This window comes from Stegodyphus dumicola, chromosome 9 (assembly GCF_044657685.1).
Source record: "Stegodyphus dumicola isolate Sdum_Otavi_A_Nest chromosome 9, ASM4465768v1".
Classification (NCBI taxonomy): Eukaryota; Metazoa; Arthropoda; class Arachnida; order Araneae; family Eresidae; genus Stegodyphus; species Stegodyphus dumicola.
The window spans coordinates 48130634-48149252 of record NC_140776.1 but is presented as its reverse complement, the minus strand read 5'-3'; the positions used below and the strand labels follow the sequence as shown (position 1 = coordinate 48149252).

The window sequence follows — 18619 nt, the reverse complement described above, 5'->3', positions numbered from 1 at the left end:
GTTTAATAAGGTCTCTTGCATTCTGTCAAACAGAAAATTCTTCCTGATAAATTATCCTCTGAATCATCTTCGCAATTAATATTCAATAATTACTTAGAACAAAACTTTGTTCCAAAAATGTTTCTTTATAGTTAATCCTTTGTATGATGCGGTTCCCTCTGCAGGAACTTCGTAAGTGTAGCATACTACTCGGATGTACCCTCTTAGGAGAATTTATTAGAGATTACAAAAAATTAGAATTCCTTTTCTATAAATTTTGACTAAAGTTCTCTCTCTTTGTTTTAGTTGAAACGCTGCATTATTTGTGATTTCTTAGCATTTAATTGATGCATGAACTAATGCATTTCTGTTTGTTCAGTTTTACTTATTTATATGAATGCAAGATTCTCCTAACCCAATAGAGTGTTAAGATCGCTGAACGCTGGCAAATTAGACCGGGGGCATGACCGGAAAACAGCTTAATCCGACAACGGCATCTGTCGTTTTGCAATTTTCTCTGTGTCTCGTCTAACTGCTAACCAGTTTCAATCAAAACGTCATCTACGAAGTTATCCCTTTTCTTAGGCATATAGCCAACATATGGTTTGTTGATTTCAAATGAGTAAATAAACACAGCAACATTCTGTTATTTTCTTGGAGAACGAACGACACATGCTTAGGCAATTTCTGCTCCTTCTGTAAATACTCGTATTTGGTATCAAAAAAGGATAAAGGTTAAGAGATATTCTAGAAATCTTTAGAATACATACTTTTGGGTACCTCTGTGGTGCATGCAACACTTATAATAATGCAGTTTTGTTCTGAACCTTTACACTGTAATGCAGTTTGCTATCAGATTGTAAAAGCACTTCCGTGCTCAACTGTAATAAGTAATAAAACTGGAAGTGTTTTTTAACCTAAAAGTAATCATTTACATATTTTATTTCTAGTCAAAAATACATATATGTTTCAAGGTTAATTTGTAATAATCAGTAATCATGAAAGGTTTTCTTAAAGCTCTCCAAAGTCATATAATCCAAGGTCTATGGAATACTTTGTGAGAGTTGGACCACATAAAATCTGCCTCATCAGGGGCTGAGTAATTGAGTTCATTAAAATCCTTCAGCAGTTTCATATGTAAATTACACAGAAAGGATACATACACCAGTGGTTTAAGTTAAGAGCACTAGTAATTTCTACGAAACCTAATTTTTGAAGGCAAAATAAACTGGCTAATTATGTGTTTTCAGGACATTTCCAGTGCGATGTAAATAAGAACAGGATTATTTTAGAAAACATTTCCCTTGTTGCCAAACATTTTTGAGCTAAGGTAGCTAGAGTATAAGGTATTTATTTCTCCTGCCTTCTTAGCATGCCTTCGTGATGTGATGGTCTGTACGCTGGTCGCGTATTCCAGAGGTCCAGGGTTCGATTCCCGGTGAAGACACTGCTCATTTTTCATCTGTTCTTCTTCCAAAATACCTAATGTCTCTACAGTGGCCCCCGAACTAAAAGGGTGGTGGATGACGATTCTCCACATCCAGGATTTGGCGATTCGGTCTCCTAAAAACCCCTGTCGCCCTTTAAAAGGGGGAGTATATAAGGTATTTCTCCCACTTTCTTGGCATGCCTTCGTGGTGTAGTGGTCAGCACGCTCGACGCGTTTTCGAGAGGTCCGTGGTTCGATTCCCGGCAAAGCCGTTGCTCATTTTTCACCTTTCCGGCTTCCAAAAAAATCCTAACAAGAGAAGAATCGCAAAGTATCATTTGACATCAGAGATCATTTGATTTTTGTAATGTTAAAAGTGAGTGGCTCATATGACTTCTGACGTGATCACAAATTCACACTCCTTGGGACCGGTGAGTTACGGACTGTAATTTTATTCTTGATCATTTACTACGTATATTAATTTTGACGAAATTCTTAAAATCAGATTGCTAGTTTTCCATTCTTTTAATTAATTCTCGGTTAATTTTATGTTGTTAATTTTCAGTTATCTTGTTCATATTCATCGTTAATGTGGTTTCTCTCATTTGGATCGTTAACATTGTTGCACTAATCTTTTTATTTTGGAGGTTTATTTTTTACTTCTTTTTACGAAATAAAGTTAAGTATTGCAATAGTAAAAAAATTCCCGAATCCATTTGGGCGATTTTTTTTTTGTCTGACTTCTGTACGTACTGACAGAATAAACGATATTTTTTCAAAATCAGATTGTAAAATGGATTTAAATTGATACACAAGATTTTTTTTCCGTAACGTCTGTACGTATGTACCCACGTGTGTATGTGTATATGGATTTTCATTTTGAAATTAATGAAGGAGTGTTGGAATTAAAATATATTACAGAATAATTACAGTGAACACTCTCTTGGAGAACCGCCCGTTTTCAAGTACAAAAGTTTGGTTTACTTTAAAGAAGTACCTTAATTCTTTAAATCAGTTTAATGTGTAACGTGTATACGAGCCAGTTTTCCTTAGAAAGTCCTCCACGAAGGCATCCCTTCCTTAAGGCAGAGATAGCCCTCGAGTGCTTTGCCGTAATCTAATGAAACCAAACCAAACTTTAAATCAGTTTTGTGTACATTCAGTTCCCTACACACAGCTATCATCTGCCTTCATCTTAGAAGCCGACTCACAGATCTCCGAAACAATAAACAAAGCAGTTAATGAAAGACGAAAACACTAGCGACTCGTGTTGAAAATTGAGTGCGTATGCGCTCATAGGATATGGTAACAGAACCAACATCCGGTTACCAACTTTTATTTAAGGCCTACATTTTTTTTCTTCTTCTTATACACTGCTTTTAATAGATATAACCTATTAACATTTATCTATTTTATGATATATTAAAAAATTTTGATGTAGTAAAACGTATCCTCACGGAAATGATGGAGTAGTAGAAAATTCCCAAAACCGCATGGATTTAATTTTAGTTGCTCAGATCTGTCAGAAATAGAAAACTTGCGAAAACATCGCGAGAGTATCCATAGGAAAATAGCCTTCGAGTGCTGTATACTAATTGCTAACCAGGTCTCTAAAGGCGGCCTTTATTAAGACAATAATTATCTTGTATTTTGTATTGCTATATTGCCTGCATTAATCTGTATCTCTTCTATAACGCTACATCGCCAGCATAAATCAGGTTTCAACCAATCAAATCTCGTGAAGGTATTTTCAAGCTACTTTTAAATTTTAAGATATCAGAATTGCTATTTATGCAATGTTACTGTTTTAATTAATACATATTAAGGAAGTAAGTGCATTAAGGAAGTAACTGCGGATTTCATCGGAGGAGTGATATAAAATTAGGCTTCCTTTCGTATCCTTAGAAGACGGAAGCGCTACATGTACTTCACGAGGCTTAGTTTAAGACTCTATTCCAGTAATTAATGCTCGAAACTAAAGCACTGTTTCAGTGTTCATCACTTGCAAGAGTAACTCTCAGCTTCGATAGTGGTCATCGATTGAACAGCATGTTCGCCCCTAGAAGCGAAAAAAAGGCTACATCGCACTCGTAGAACAGATGCATTTTCGGGACGAACCTGCGCTTACGCTTCAATCAATAGATCAGCCAGAAATTAGTCGTTATAAGGGTGGAAAGGTATTTTGAAGGTTTTAAGAGCGAGTTTACTAATTTAATGAATGAAGAATGCACATATGTATAAAATAGTTTCTATTTTAATGCAATCAACAAAACATATTTTTAAAATATGTACGTATTGCAATGAACTAAATTAGGCATTTGTTAAAATTGGTAAAGTCCTAAAGATGAATTATAAGCAGCTAATATAAGAGTAATTTTATTTATATGAAGGATTGGTTAAGAAGTTGAGGAAACTCGATTTTAATCCCAAAGGGCGTTGGGCTAAAAGGGCTATTAATTTCGTTTTGGCATTTTGCGTTGAATCACTAGAAACGGCATATCATTTTTCAAATTGTTGCCGCCAAATATTATTGCCTTGTATTATATTTAAAGAAATTAAATAATGAAGAATCTGCATAAAATGTATCTATGTTTCTCGCATTGTGATAAAACAACGGTTCCCTAGAGCCATCAAAGTTTAAATAACGTAATTCTCCACCGAATAGGGGCATCTGGAAGCCCTAATTTGGAATTTGCTTTCTTATCGGTTTCATATTTTGTAACACTTTAACGAATTTTTGACTAACAAACTCAGCGATTTCAAAGCGAACAATAGCAAAACACTGTATAGGGGGAGTCATTTTTATCTCCAGCGCGAGAGACTGTGTATCGCAAATTCTAAAGATATATTCATTTTAAAATTATTTTCCGATATTGCTGTTCATTTGAATTTTATGATTTAAGTTTAAAGAACACTTAATAAATAAAGGTAAGAAACAAAATGTTAAAAATGTCTCTTTGGGCGTAATGCAAAATTTGATAGCTTTCACATTGTTTTTAATTATATTTTAAGTAATAAGTATAAAATGTATAAATGGGATAAGTGTCTCTAAGACAATTTTGCACTCGTAATTTGAATCAGATGTAAATCCCTTGAGGACGTGCTTCATTGCATGGATGTGTACCTGATGTTTTCCCTACATCTAACGTAAATACGAGTCAACTTCTAGTAGAAAGTATTTTACAAAGGCATCCCTCCACTTTGACGATATTCCTCCTTTGTGTTTCCATATTTAAACAAGCAAATAAAAATAAAATTTACTTCCATTCTTTCAAAAATCTTTTAAATAAATTTCCCGCGCTAATTATGTCAGAAAAGAAATTTTAGCATTATTTCATATTGTGCCTTTAAGAAAAACTATTAAGTTTGACTGAACCGTCAGGGTTTTTTCCGACTTCGGTTACATTTTTTTATCAGTGCATTAGGATTTCGATAGATGTTAGAAAAATATAAGAAGCTTACTATAAAAAGTATATCTTATACGAAGTATATCAAAGATCAGACGGAAACAAAACATTTATATTTTTATAGCCGTAGTTTAAGAATATTTGTAAATTTAATAAAATGTACGCTCATAAATTATTTCCGACGCGGCTGGGGCCACCAGCGGCCGAGTAGTAAAGTCGCTGAACACTGGTAGTTCGTTTTGGGATTCAAATTCCGACAAAAAAGCTGGCTGCATGGGCGTTTCCGTGGTTTTCTCCATGTGTAACGTGAATACGATCCAGGTTTCCTTAGAAAGTCCTCGAAGGTGGTATCCCTCTCCTTAGGCGGATAGTCCTTGTTTGCTTTGCCCGTAATGAATTAAACCAAACCTCCCGACGCACTAGAAAATAAATTTTTATTCGGGCTTAGTTGTAATTAAGCTTCTAGGTGTAATTAATCTTCTAGGTGTAACCGGCCATCGTGTTGTTTGTTATATTTATCTTTTCAAAAAAACCTTAGGTATTACTCTCAGTATGTTAAATATTGACTCTCTTGGCTTGCATTCGTCATGTTATTGTTTGAACAATAGCTTGTTCTTCTAGTTCTTCGAACTTTATGCATCAAAAGTTCCTTTCGTACTCTATTAAATTAAGGTTTCGCAAAGTTTTTTCTTTGCAAGACTTTTGAGAATGTTGTTGTCTCTGGAAACTTCTACAAGAATTGATTTTGGCATCTCTGGAAAACTCGTACCTGAAATCATTATATATTATTATTATTATTAACATTTTACTTTTTTTTCGTAACGTTCATAACAAGAAATATGTTTTTGGATAATTTATTTAAATAAAAAATAGCCTACAGTGTCTCAAGCCCACAGTTATTAGATTGATAGTAAAAGTAGCAAATTACCTGTACAAGAGACTTCATACTAAAACCAAACCTTACAAACAATAAAAATAATCACAGCATATCTTAAAGTTCTAAAAATCCTATAACCATATAACATTTCTAACCAGCATTAACATTTGCGAAATCTACATTTGGCAGACTTACAGTGCTCCTGAAAGTGAAAGTGGTATTTATAGAGACTGTGGCTCTGTACTCGATAACACACGGATCTGTCGCGTAATGCTCTTATACACCAACTACTACTCTATCCTAACTCCTATACACTGTGGCACTTAAGGTAACAACTTTGAAAGCCTTAGTATCATGCCCAAGAATTTTAAAAGAAGGTCGTACATCTGGTAGTAATGTTATGAATATGAAATCAAACGCAAAACAAAGCGTTCAAAAATACATTTACCTATGGACAAGGCTTGATAGCATTATTTTTGTCGGAGCCGGTAACGGTTATTCTGCGAAGCATTAGCATTCCTAAAATTCTGGATGTGGAACGTTGCATTAGTTTTAGATTATCATCTTAATTCAATATAATTTAATTTTTAATTTGTGACTCAGTTTTACTTTGTAAATCAATTATTTGTCATTACATACAGCTTATTAGGTGGACTGAAAATAATAATAAAAATCGTATCAAAGGAGATTTCGCCAAATGAATTTCTTAAAACAATACTCTTAAATTGCTTATTGCAATTAATTAATATTTTTAAAGGTATCTTATCGTAAATAATATTTTATTCGTAATGGTAGTTTAAAATATTTGATGTGCACAGCGCATGCCCTTTTGGCGGAATACAAACGACCTTTAAGCAAAATATCACATTTGATTGATCGTTCGTAAATATAATCTAATTTGCTTATAAACATTATAACTCAGTGTTAATTATAAACCTTACTCATTTTTTATCATTCTTTTTAACGATAATAACTATATGTTCTCACGTACACATCCGCTCTCATTCTTTGATTTGAAAATAATTGCTTCAGTGTCGGTATATAAACTGGCCATATAGTGTTTCAGATTCACAAATCAACGATTAACAATAAAATATATTTAAAGAAACATATTTTTAGAATTCTAGATTATGTTTCTTCTTGAGGTCTTTTTTCATTTTATGATGTTTGTATCTAGTTTTATTAATAAGATGAGAAAATTTTTTATTTGACATTTTAGTTTCATTTATTAAACGTCACTTTCTTCGCACTTAACCATATAAAATTCGGTAGCAAAATCCTTAAAATCAACATATCTTCAGAGTTCTTAATAAAGGATTAATTGCTAACATGCATTTTTTAAATATTCGCTGTATTATTTACATTTGCTGTGTTATTTCTAATGATAACATTTCGTGGTAGCATCCTTTTATTTGAAATGTGATTCGATGAAAAATTTAAACAAATACGAAACAGGACTGAGGGTAATACATTTAATTGCTTCATAAAGGGAGCTTCTTCATAGTGAACTTATTCTCGTTTCATATAGCGTAATTCCAAGAATGCATTTAAAGCTTATAATAGTATACTGTTCTCAATCCCATGCCTGTTTTATATACCAAATGTGAGGATAGTTTTGGATCATCTCATAGTATACAGGGTGGTTATATTTAAAGTTCCACTTTCAAATGGTCATAAAAGGAAAACTACTGAACCAAATGTTATCACACTTGGTAATTATGTAACGGAGGTCAGGTCTTGGGAATTTATGCCCCTGAGAAAAACAAAAAGTTCAAAAACTTATCAACAGGGGGAGAAATGGCGCTGTATGCAAGATTGTTAAACGAAATAAAAGTCGGAATCTATCGGTTTAAAACGTTTATAATCGTGTTCGAAAACGAAACTGTTTTTGGGGTGAAGTAAAACCACAATGGCTTGCAATTGGCTTACGGCAAGAAGAAGCAAATGATTTATGCAAATAATCTAAACAATTTGGAGTAATTGAAAGATGCGATACATTAACATGTCCGTAACATTCCTTTTGATATGCTAAGAGCTGCTGCTGAGAATGCAGTAATACGATTTAACTTGCTTTCGGAAAATGGTGGACGCCACATCAACGTAACACGTTTCAGACACGGTTAAAACGATGTCTTCATGCCTTATTTCCCTTAACAATACTGCATACAGCATTATTTCCCCCCTGGTGGTGAGTTTTTGAACTTGTTTTTCACGGAAAATAATTTCCATGACCTCCTTCACAAAGATTACCATGTTTGATAAAAATTTGGTGAGTAGTTTGCCTTTTATGACCATTTCAAAGTGGAACTTTAATTTTATTAATTATTTTAAACCACCCTGTATTTTATTACAAAAAATCTATTCAGAATTTAAGAAAGTATTATTTACAGTTTATCGGTTTCTAATATATTCCAAATCTAATATCTCTTCCAATAATTCCAAAATCTGATGTGTTGTTTCCGTTAATATGGCAGAAGGTGTTCACACACTTTTAGAAAATTCAAATGTTTTTCTAAATAAGTATTCTGATGATAGTTTACTATTTGAAATGTGAAATATCATCTGTTACTTTTAAATTCGTTTTTCGTTTAAAATGCCGTATGTAAGCAAGCTATAGATTGAAGGACAGATTTTTGCGCTTTCTGAATAGAAATATTTCTTATTGCTTAGTTAAAAAAATTGTGAAATGCTTGGTAATAGCATTTCTAAGTGTAAAATAAGTAACTTTATTAATCGGAAAGGGGAAAAACCTTCAGTTATTACTTCTACATGAAAAACAAAAAGACTTTTAAATGAATACTCGAAAAAGGTATGTATTGTTACTAAAGTTTCTAAAATTAAATCGTTCGTAACAAAAGGCAGTCCGCCGAAGCAGAAATCAATGGTAAAGTCTTTTGGTACATCTGCAACAACAATAAACAAAATAATAAATCAAGATTTAGAACTAAAAGAAGGCTAACAAACATAATGTTCGCCAGCTTTTGCCGAGGTATGGAGCTCAATGCAGGACAATTTGTAGAACCCTGTACGAAAAGTATTTAGCAGGAGAAAAATGGAAATACATTGTGACTCTGGAAGAAGCATGGGTTTAATTAAATTACTGAAACAAAAATAGGTCTATTTATAATCGAAAACGAAGAGGAAAAAATGCGCAAACCTGGTTCCGTCAATGCAAAGAAAGTTTCAATGAGAAATTTATGATTGTCGCAGGGTTATGAAATGTGAAATCTAAAATAAGAAGATTCCTTAAAAAATGAAGACTGACACAGATATTTTATATGCCTTTCCAACGTATTCCTGCGAAAGCCTCCGACGTTTCGCCTATGGACTATTTGACTTTTCAAAAGAGCTCTTTCTGGGTGAAAACCCACCAAAGTTGCTGGAATCTGGAAGGTAGTGGAAGACGAATAGATATCAAAGCCTCCTGGAAATTTTAATGTCCATTGCATTCACCAAAAATCCTTCTATCATGGAAATCACGTTGCAGACTTTTTATCTACAAATAGCGGACCCTCAACCGACTTCGGATTGGCCACTACTAACGCCAGAAGTGGTGGTTACTTTATTATGGAGGCACCTAATAGGCGGGCCACCTTTGCCTCCTATGAAGGGACGACCATGCCTTCTCCGGGATTCGAATCCGGACCCTTTGGTATCGTAGTCAGCTTCCCTAACCACTATGCCATCTGGGCGGCTGAGGATGCACATTAATATTTCAGAAGAAACGCTCCTTATTCGAACATTAAAAAAATGTACACTGTACATTTTAAACATGAATTATATGGTTCCAGAATCGTTCTAAAATGTGTAAACACCCTATATATGTCTTAAATTCTAAACTGAAAAGTTTCAGATTGTATTTTTATATAGCATTTCAATATAAGCTGTTATGGGCTTCATGTAAAGTATCGATGCCGGTTGTTCATTAAAATCTGTTATGGGCTTCCTGTAATGTACCACTTCCGGTTGTCCAGTTTTGCTCCAAATCTAACCATTTCTTTATATGAATGTAGAAAGCTTAAATAAGGAAAAGATAAATGTTTGCAAGTTCCATGTAAGAGTTATCGGGGGCGAACACAACGTTACCCACAAACAAACACACAGGCTTTTCCTACGGGGTTCTACAAATTGACCTGCATTGAGCATAAAAATAGTAAAAATGTGTTCTTGGAATCCTAATTTGTGATGTTTCACTGAAAATTCACTATCGAATCGAAAGACTTATATTTGGGCTAAAAACATTACCTTCCTTAACAGTGTATGTATTAGGTTGGCGTAAGGTGAAAAGAAACTGAATTTTCGAGATGCGAAGTTATAGTTCTATCTTACCGTTAAATTAATATTTTATTGTTGATATTAATTTTAATTGCAAGTTAATTTAACATGAAATGTTAAACTTTCAGGTAAGTATACTGTTAATAACTGAAAATACGGGCATTTTTATGATTTTGTGTTCAATTTTCAGGATTTTCCAGAGAGTTCTAATGCGTCAGACGCACAAACGTCTAGAACTTACCATCTAGTACAATATGAGGGCCATGATGCTAGCGTTCGAATTTTGGTAACATCGGGAGCAGTGTTCTGTGAGTCGTTTTCAAATTCTTATAACGCTTTGAAATAAGTATATTGGCACATGCATAGATTATTTATTATTTCCTTTTCTTCCTTTATTTTACATAATGTTTCAGAGCACAGCTGTTGGTAAGTCATTGCCATTTTATGAATTATTTTACTCACTAACTAACATCACAATGTTATCTATGCCTATATGCATTACCATCGAAAACAGTATTATTCTTCAACTTCAATAACTGAATTGCAAGTTTCCGAAAATTAGAAAATGTCAGTTCAGATTAATTAAAAAATATAAGAGATGTAAAATTTCAAAATTCTGGTATTCGTAGGCTTTCATTTTACTGCTTGTTGGAATAAATATGAAGTGTTATGATTTAACTACTGACATATATAATCAGACTATTCACAAATGCATACAATAAAATTGTGATGCAATGAGGTAGAATACAATGCATGAGGATATAACTGCAATTATAGCCGGTTTAATACTTTTTTATTCTTAATAAAACATTTCCGAAATACTTAGCTGAAATGCCTCAAGACGCGCTCCTATTCCTCAATAATTACATTTTTACTCTTCACATATTTGTGGCAATGTATTTTAAGTAAGAAAGATAAGCAACGTAATATACGTTTCAGCAAGATAGAGAGAGCTGAGAAGAAGCGTACCTATTATAATACGGATATTTCTGAATTTGTAGCTTTGCTTTAATTTGAATTGTTTGACTTTTGGATTGCAAGTTCAACATTATTAGTGGCTGAAAATTATTTTTATTACTTAAGTACATGCAGCATGAGAACGTTGCGTATGAATCATATAATAAGGATTAATCTGAAAATGACGCAGTTCAGGGATTTATTATAAGCATGCTATTATTTTTAGAATAGCATGTAGAAATAAAAAGGAGACTTCAGGATTTATTGCAAATTAAAGTTATAAATTTATCTTACATATGTATATGTGTGTGTGTGAAAGATAAAATTTATATAAAACAAAATTATAATTTGAACCAGCAGTAATCCCTTAATTCTAACTCTCTATTCTAAAACTCGTAATAGAAAAATTTCTGGATTTCGCCATTTCTAGATTAATCTATGCCAAAGCGGTGTACCACGGATGACGTAGTAAATTCGGAACCTAAACTCTGAAAATTAAAACCTTTCTAACCTAAACCAAAACCTTTCTCTTAATAGATAAATACTAGATTAAATGCGCACTTTTAGCTTTAACTTCTGTGCTGCTTGGACGCTATTTCCCTCGCTATCTTCTTATCGCAGCAGTATTCAAAAATGTAATTTTTCTGGAAAATAGAAACTATTAGAGTGCCAAGAAAACTGTGGCCACAAATAAGTAAAAATAGAATTCAATTTGCCAAGTTTCCTTTTCATTATGTAATAGCATTATACACAATCAAAGTTCTTGCGCTTTAATATGCCATCATATATACTGCATCTTTGTCTCTTTTTTATTACGCACACTGGCACATATATATAAGGTAAAAAATATGAAAGCAAACTTCTAAAACTAATTGGCTATAACCTTTATTTTTTATTTAATTTGAGGACTTCCTCTCTTGGTTTTAGAAATAGCGCTACAAGTCTAAACTGCGTCATTGAAATTAATCATGCGATCTTACGTAACCCTCAATGCGGATGCCTCTTGCCCAATCAAAATTAACTGTAAACCAAAACTTTGACTCCCTTCCTTCTCCCTCTGCATTACTACTGCGACACTCTTTCTCCTTTGCTTGTGCTTTCCTCGTGGCTCGACGCTTTGCTGCAATCATCTAGATGCTGCTATGTTCGCTTTTATCGCTATAGTTTCAAATTCTCGTTATGAATTTAAATAAATATGGAATTTAATCCGGTTCAACTGCTTCTTATTCAAAATGGATGGACGTTCTAATCATCAAGTATCTTCTCAATCAGCATTTCTACGCATCTACATCTCAGTGTTCTAATATCAGTGCTTCCAAAATTGTGCTACATAAATATGTAAGTATACATTAGTAAATATTGGATACTGTCATCCTAAAAGTACTTCTAGTATGCATATATGCATGGCTCCTACGACTTTCCTATTTCTGGAAGCAGACCTGCAATCATTTTGCTCTACATTTTGTAAAATCGATTTTTGATGCATGCATGTATATAGCTATGTATCCTGTTCTTCATCGAAACTTTGCTATGCCGAAAGGGAAGTAATTCATGAACTTCAGAAGATCATACGCCTACATACCTGCGAATTACTAGGTACAGTCTAAAAAAACGGGAAAGTACATTTTGGAGTAGTTATCCATAAAAGATCGTCAAATATGGTCATTGTACTTGAAATTCTAATCAGTTAATCAATCAATCAGCGATTTGCAATTTTTTGTTTGAAAGTTCGCTTGACTTTTGCTGTAAAATATTTATTTATTATCTTTTAGAACTCTTATTTATCGTGCATTTTTCCAACTGGAAAAAGCTGAAGACAGGCACACAAGCAATAATTGAGCGTGAGGGAATATATGGGTTCTTATGTTAATGTGTGAACTTCCGAATATTAAGCTTTTATCAAGTCTTATATGTAATTCAGCATTATCTGCTTGAGGTCAGCGCATCATTACTTAGAATCGCTGAAGCATTTTTCAAATTATCCAACTGATGACAACAGATGTCTCAGTTAATGTTTGGTTATTTTTTATCAGTTCAAAATAATCACAACTTCATTTCCCACTACTTACGGAGCAAATTCTTCGTGACATGCAACCCTGCTTTTTGGGAGATTTGGCTTCTCCGTTCAGTTTGACTACTGCCTAAACGCTATATGCGTTACTCAGTCGAGTAACGTATATAACGTTTTTCACCTAGAGTGACTTTTAAAAAATAAGCACTTCATTTCTTGTGATTTAGAGAAATGACAAATCGATGCTCTCTGCTGCCGGTTTTCAATATTGTGAATTCATGCGGATCTGAAACACCAGCACGAGAAGCTTTTTTTCAGTTCTAACAATCTATTGCTGTTGACAGTGCACAGTGAAGCATTTCCGATATTTCTTTACCAGTGATGCCTTGATCAAAATGGGTCCTTTCATTATTTCTCTGTGTCGTCTAATTTTAGGCCTATCTTCAAGTTAACATTTCCATTTCGGAATTTCTTAAACCAGCTTCGGCGTTAATAATGACTAATAATACCTCGATCTTTTAGCAAACGTATGCAGCATCACCGAGCAAGCGAGACTTATAAAATTATAACATGGATTTATGAAGATTTGCAGATTATCACATGAGCATCATTTACCTAATAATAAAAATTAACGAAACGGTTATTCAACGGAGTTGGTCGAGCAGCGGCCAGTAGTTCGGTTCGAGGTTCGAATCCTGCATGGCCTTTTCCTGGTTTTTCTCATGTGTAACGTGTATACGAGCCAGTTTCCCTCAGAAATTCCTCCCCGAAGGCATCCCTTCTCTTAAGCAGATTGCCCTCGAGGCTTTGCCGTAATCTCATAAAACCAAAACCAATGTTCAATGGAGTTGGTAAAGAAAGGACAGAGTGTCAAGATGATAAAAATATATTTAAAAAAAACTAGATTTGAGAATAATGTGCTACTATGCTCTTAACTTTCGGCAATCAAAATTTCTCTATTGTTTTCTAATCAATGTGATAAAACGATAAATCCGGTTGATCATAATTTTAAATCAAAATCCTGTATTTTATACTCTCAATTTTTTACAAAAGTACTTTAATCTTTAAATTAAAAAAAATTAGCATTAATAAGAGAGAGAAAACATATCGTCCGCTGATATGCTGAGATATTAACTTTTCAGAATGAAAACAATATTAATTTAGCACTTAAAAATATACATAAATAACGCATGTAATTTTTCACTCAACTTTTCGACTAATGTAATTTTAAGTAGTGAAACTGTTAGTGCTGTAATTGTCATCTATTAATATAGAATGGGTTATATATTTTCAGATTCAGTGATTAATACATCTGCCGAAGGAGTGGCTGATTTGTTACTGGTGAGTAGGACGGAAAATGGAGATACAATCTTGAAGAGGCATTTTATCAATCGTGAAGACATTTTGTGTCATGTAAAGGAACTGTCAAGCATTACCGTGTTTTTATAACATTTCATGAATATTTTTAGTAACAGCTATTGTTTCTGTATATATAGCCTAAAAGGAGTACTTTGCATCTTATTTCTTTCAAACCAGAAAGAAAAAGAGTTCCATCTTGCTGTTCACGCGGAATAACTATGTATATCCAGCATATCATGCGAGTCTTTCAGATTTCCATTATGAGACCATTTGGTTAATAAATATTCGCATAGGATCATATACAAAATTTAAGCATTAACCTTTCTTGAAACTTGTTAAGCTAAATATTGTATTTTTTAAAATGAATTGATCATTTGACTTTTCTAACTTTCTGCTTCACTGACAATCAACAAATACAATCGACTCTTAGCAAATCTTAGAAGTATAGAAACAACTACAACAAAGTTTGCCTATTGTAAATATTTTGAACAATTTACACACATTTTTCATAACAGGCAAACAGAACTGCATTCTAAGAAATGGATGAGAAATAACTCATGCATTCCATAACTATTTCAAATTATACAATTATTATAATATTTTAAGAATATTGTAAATAGAAAAGGCGTTTAGTCCCTATGAATATTTATGAACTATTTTGATATAGTTGCTTGTTATTTTAATATTGTTTTATATGAATTAATAAAGTTATAGTTTCTGTGTTGGAATGTTTTTCACTGATTTGTCTATTTCTATATATAAATAATTTAAGAAAATATTAAGGGTATATTTAAAACACAAACACTACTATTATAAAGGTTTATTTTAATACGATCTTGCTATTTATTTTTATAGCGGAAATTACTTTCAGAGCATGCTGCATGTGCTTTGAGTATTTTGCATTTTACGCTTTTGGCGATTACAGATGTTCAATCGGTATCATTCAAATCGTGCTACAAGCACTTAATAAGTACAAATTACAGTTTTAATTTGATATGCAAATTTAGTTTAAAAAGATCATAACCACCGTAAATACATATTTCGTACGCGGCAACGGCGAAAAGGTTTCTTATAGAATTCGAAAATTTATTTCTTAAAAAATTTAATGCAAATTATGAAATATACATCTATTAATAATGGAAATGGTATACAATGTTTATGAATAATTCTATTTTTTGCCTAACAAATAAGTATAAAAGTCTTTGATTGCGACTTTGAATGTATACTCTAAAGCTCAGAAAATGCATTGAACAAATGGGACATTTAAGACAATTCATTTAACCCCTTATTTCCCGATGGATTTATTGATGGGGCATTAAAGTCCCATTAACAAAATCACTTAATTATGTCTCAATGGAAGTTTAAAGCCCAAATTTTAAATTAAAAAAACAATGAAAAAAATGACTACATTTTTGTAAATTTAATGCGAGATGTTTTTCAATCATAAAGAAATATACTAAAAAGGTTTCAAACTCTTTTTCAAAAAATAAAGTAATTTAGAAAATAAAGGGGTAAACAAAAATGTTATCATGAAAATAAATTCCAGTATACTGAGTTTTTTCTTCAATTTATTCTTTTGAATGTATTTATATTTAAGAATATAAATAACTGGTTTAATATTTATACAAGAAAGATTAAACGCATAAACTGGTTTAATCTTCGTATTACTCATCACTTAAAACCTGCAGTGTATATTTCAAAAATGCTTTGAAAACCGTGAAAATTTAAAAGTTTCATTATTTTGATTCTGAATTTGAATTCTGGTTAAACTTGCTGGAACGTTAAATGATTAGACATAGTAATTATTCTTATTCGATCCATTAAAACATCTCAGACCTAAGCAAAACTATCAGTATATTCTCCAAATTATCATGTACTGAACTTAAGAATGTATGGAATAACAATGTAATAATTTTAAACCATGACTTACTGAAAAAAATTCTTCCACGCTCATTTGAATTTCGCATTTCATGAATTGTGTTCAACATTCTTTAGGAGAAAAGTATGTAATAACATTTATATGACAGATTATTTATGTCCTTATTGTGCATGATACATCATGTTATTATCTTAACTGAAATCATTGTCGAATTATGTAAAATATTTTAACCCTGGTAATTTTGTTCCAGGTTCCGTTTCCTATGGCATAATGGTTTGACTGCACGATTATTGTCTTGGTTCTAATTGTCTTTGTCCCATGCGTAACTGAAACACGAGACAACTTCTGTTAAATTTTAGTCGCTGGATATACAGGCATAACGTCTATTATAGCCTTATGTTTATAATTAAATAGTCGTTTTATTCCTTAACAAAGCATTAAGGGTCCCAAATGGCGTATGCATGCAGAACTTCATTACTAAGCCACTAAACCATTCTAAGTCACGAAAACTGGCATAGGTTGACACTCAAAAATCCTGCCATCAGTAATCCGATTCCATCAAACTTCTGGGCATAGATTTCGGAGTAAAGTTTCAAAAGTCCCACGTTAGCACGCCAGTATTTTCTGGAAGTGACGTTTCTGTTTTGCTGGTACTGTACTTCTGAAGCAGTTGTTTGTTCTTGCTTGCAAGTGCTGACAATGTTATTCATTCTAATTTTATCATTTATTTATTGTCGTATAGCTCCGTTAATAGATTCAGCAAAGAAAGGAGGTTGTGTAAAATTTGCGTTTTTGACGCAGAGAAAAAAGGAAATTATAAAAACCTCGCTTGATAACGGCTTGTCTGTGCGAACCATTTGCGAGGTATACGATATTGCATCTTCGACGGTGTATGATACTAAAATATGTAAAAAAATTCCATTTTTTTGGCTGGAGGAGGCCAAAGCAGAGGTTCGTAAGGAAGTCAGTGACGAAGAGAAAAAGTTCGGAACTGGACCAAGTTCTCGTGAACTGGTTTAATCTTCGTGTAAAAAAATGTGGAAATTTCTAATGCTTTATTAAGAGAAGTTAAAATGTTTTATAAAGAACCGAGAATGCAACACAAGTGTGAACGTTCAGAAGGTTGGTTTCATCATTTCAGAGCTTGACATGGAGCTTCATGCGGTGTTTGATGAGAAACTTTCAGCGGAAAATGATTCGGCTTATGCATATGTAGATGAAGTTTGATAATTAATTAATGGTAAACATTTAAATTCAGTGCAATCGTACAGTGCTAACGAGGCTGCCGGTTTGTAGAGGCATCCCCGCCCACACCCCCAGAAAAAAAAAAAGAAAAAAGAAAAAAAAAAACTCTGACAACCAAGGATGCACAGTAGCCATCGAAACTGAAAGCTTCGAATTATCGTGTGACGGTAATGCTTTGCTTGTGCTGCTCAAATACTGTCGATAGACCCATAGATATTTTTATCGGAAAAAGTTAACATTTAAGCGTCTTAGGGAAAGACATAGTTTCTTGCCCATTACCATGGCAACACGAAAGGATGGGATTGATTTAAAATACGTTTCGTTCATGAGAAGAGGGTTTACTGTAACTTGATTGGACTATGCCCTAAATATAAGATACTTTTTTATTGATAATTGTACGACACATCCCAAAGTCGATCCTTTTAAACTCCCTTTGTGTCTCACCAAACCAAATATCACTAATTCAGCAATATAACAATGGTATTATATGTTCTGTGTTCTCGAAAGTGTACGTTAATGAGGTGTTTAATGACTTTAGTAATTTAGGTATTCCAGTACAAAAGTTTATAAACGAATTCAGCGTTGATGCTGTAGTGTACTATGTTGGAAATGCGCGGAGGTCTATGAAAAAAAAAATCACAAACATTGAAAAGGGGAATGGCATAAATTGTGGTCAGATTTAATACTTACTTCTCATTATAATGAAAAGAATGGAAATAATTTTGCAGAAGTTAGGGTTTCTAATAAAAGTAGCTTATTCATGAAATTCTTGCTTATGTTAATGATATAACTAATTCTGATATAAAGGAGCTTTCATCAGGGATAAATAAAGGTGCTTTAATGAAATAGATGGCTGCTGATGATAATGTTCATAGACTGATTCTTCATTATACTGATCATTACACTGGTTCTGAAATTTTAGGTACGGTTAAATGACCAGAGAGAAATGCCTGTACACATTGTGATCAATATGAAAGCAGTGGAAAAAATGAGAAAAATATTACAGTAATCTGTATTGACAAGATAATTACGTTAACAGCTGAACTGTTCCTTGGAATGGAAAAACGAAGCATTGTAACTGAACGAAATGCTATCGTGATTCTTTACTAGCTAAAAGATAAATTAATTAGAGACACTCGAGTACATGAAGCAACAGACACTGCACGATATATTCAAGAAAACAAGAAGGAAGGATAAAGAA

At 33.0% G+C, this 18619-nt stretch overlaps 1 protein-coding gene across 7 annotated transcripts in view; it reads left to right on the top strand.

Annotated features, from left to right (window-relative positions):
• The window catches only part of LOC118193417 (uncharacterized), a 255341-nt gene extending 240319 nt beyond the window's left edge, over positions 1–15022 (top strand). For all 7 annotated transcript variants that reach the window (XM_085823415.1, XM_085823414.1, XM_085823416.1 and 4 more), the window contains 2 exons: positions 10158–10275; positions 14230–15022. In XM_085823415.1, coding sequence (XP_085679541.1) covers positions 10158–10275; positions 14230–14384 — 273 coding nt within the window. In that variant the 3' untranslated portion in view covers positions 14385–15022. The remainder of the gene's footprint in view (positions 1–10157; positions 10276–14229) is intronic.
• The last annotated feature ends 3597 nt before the right edge of the window (positions 15023–18619 follow it).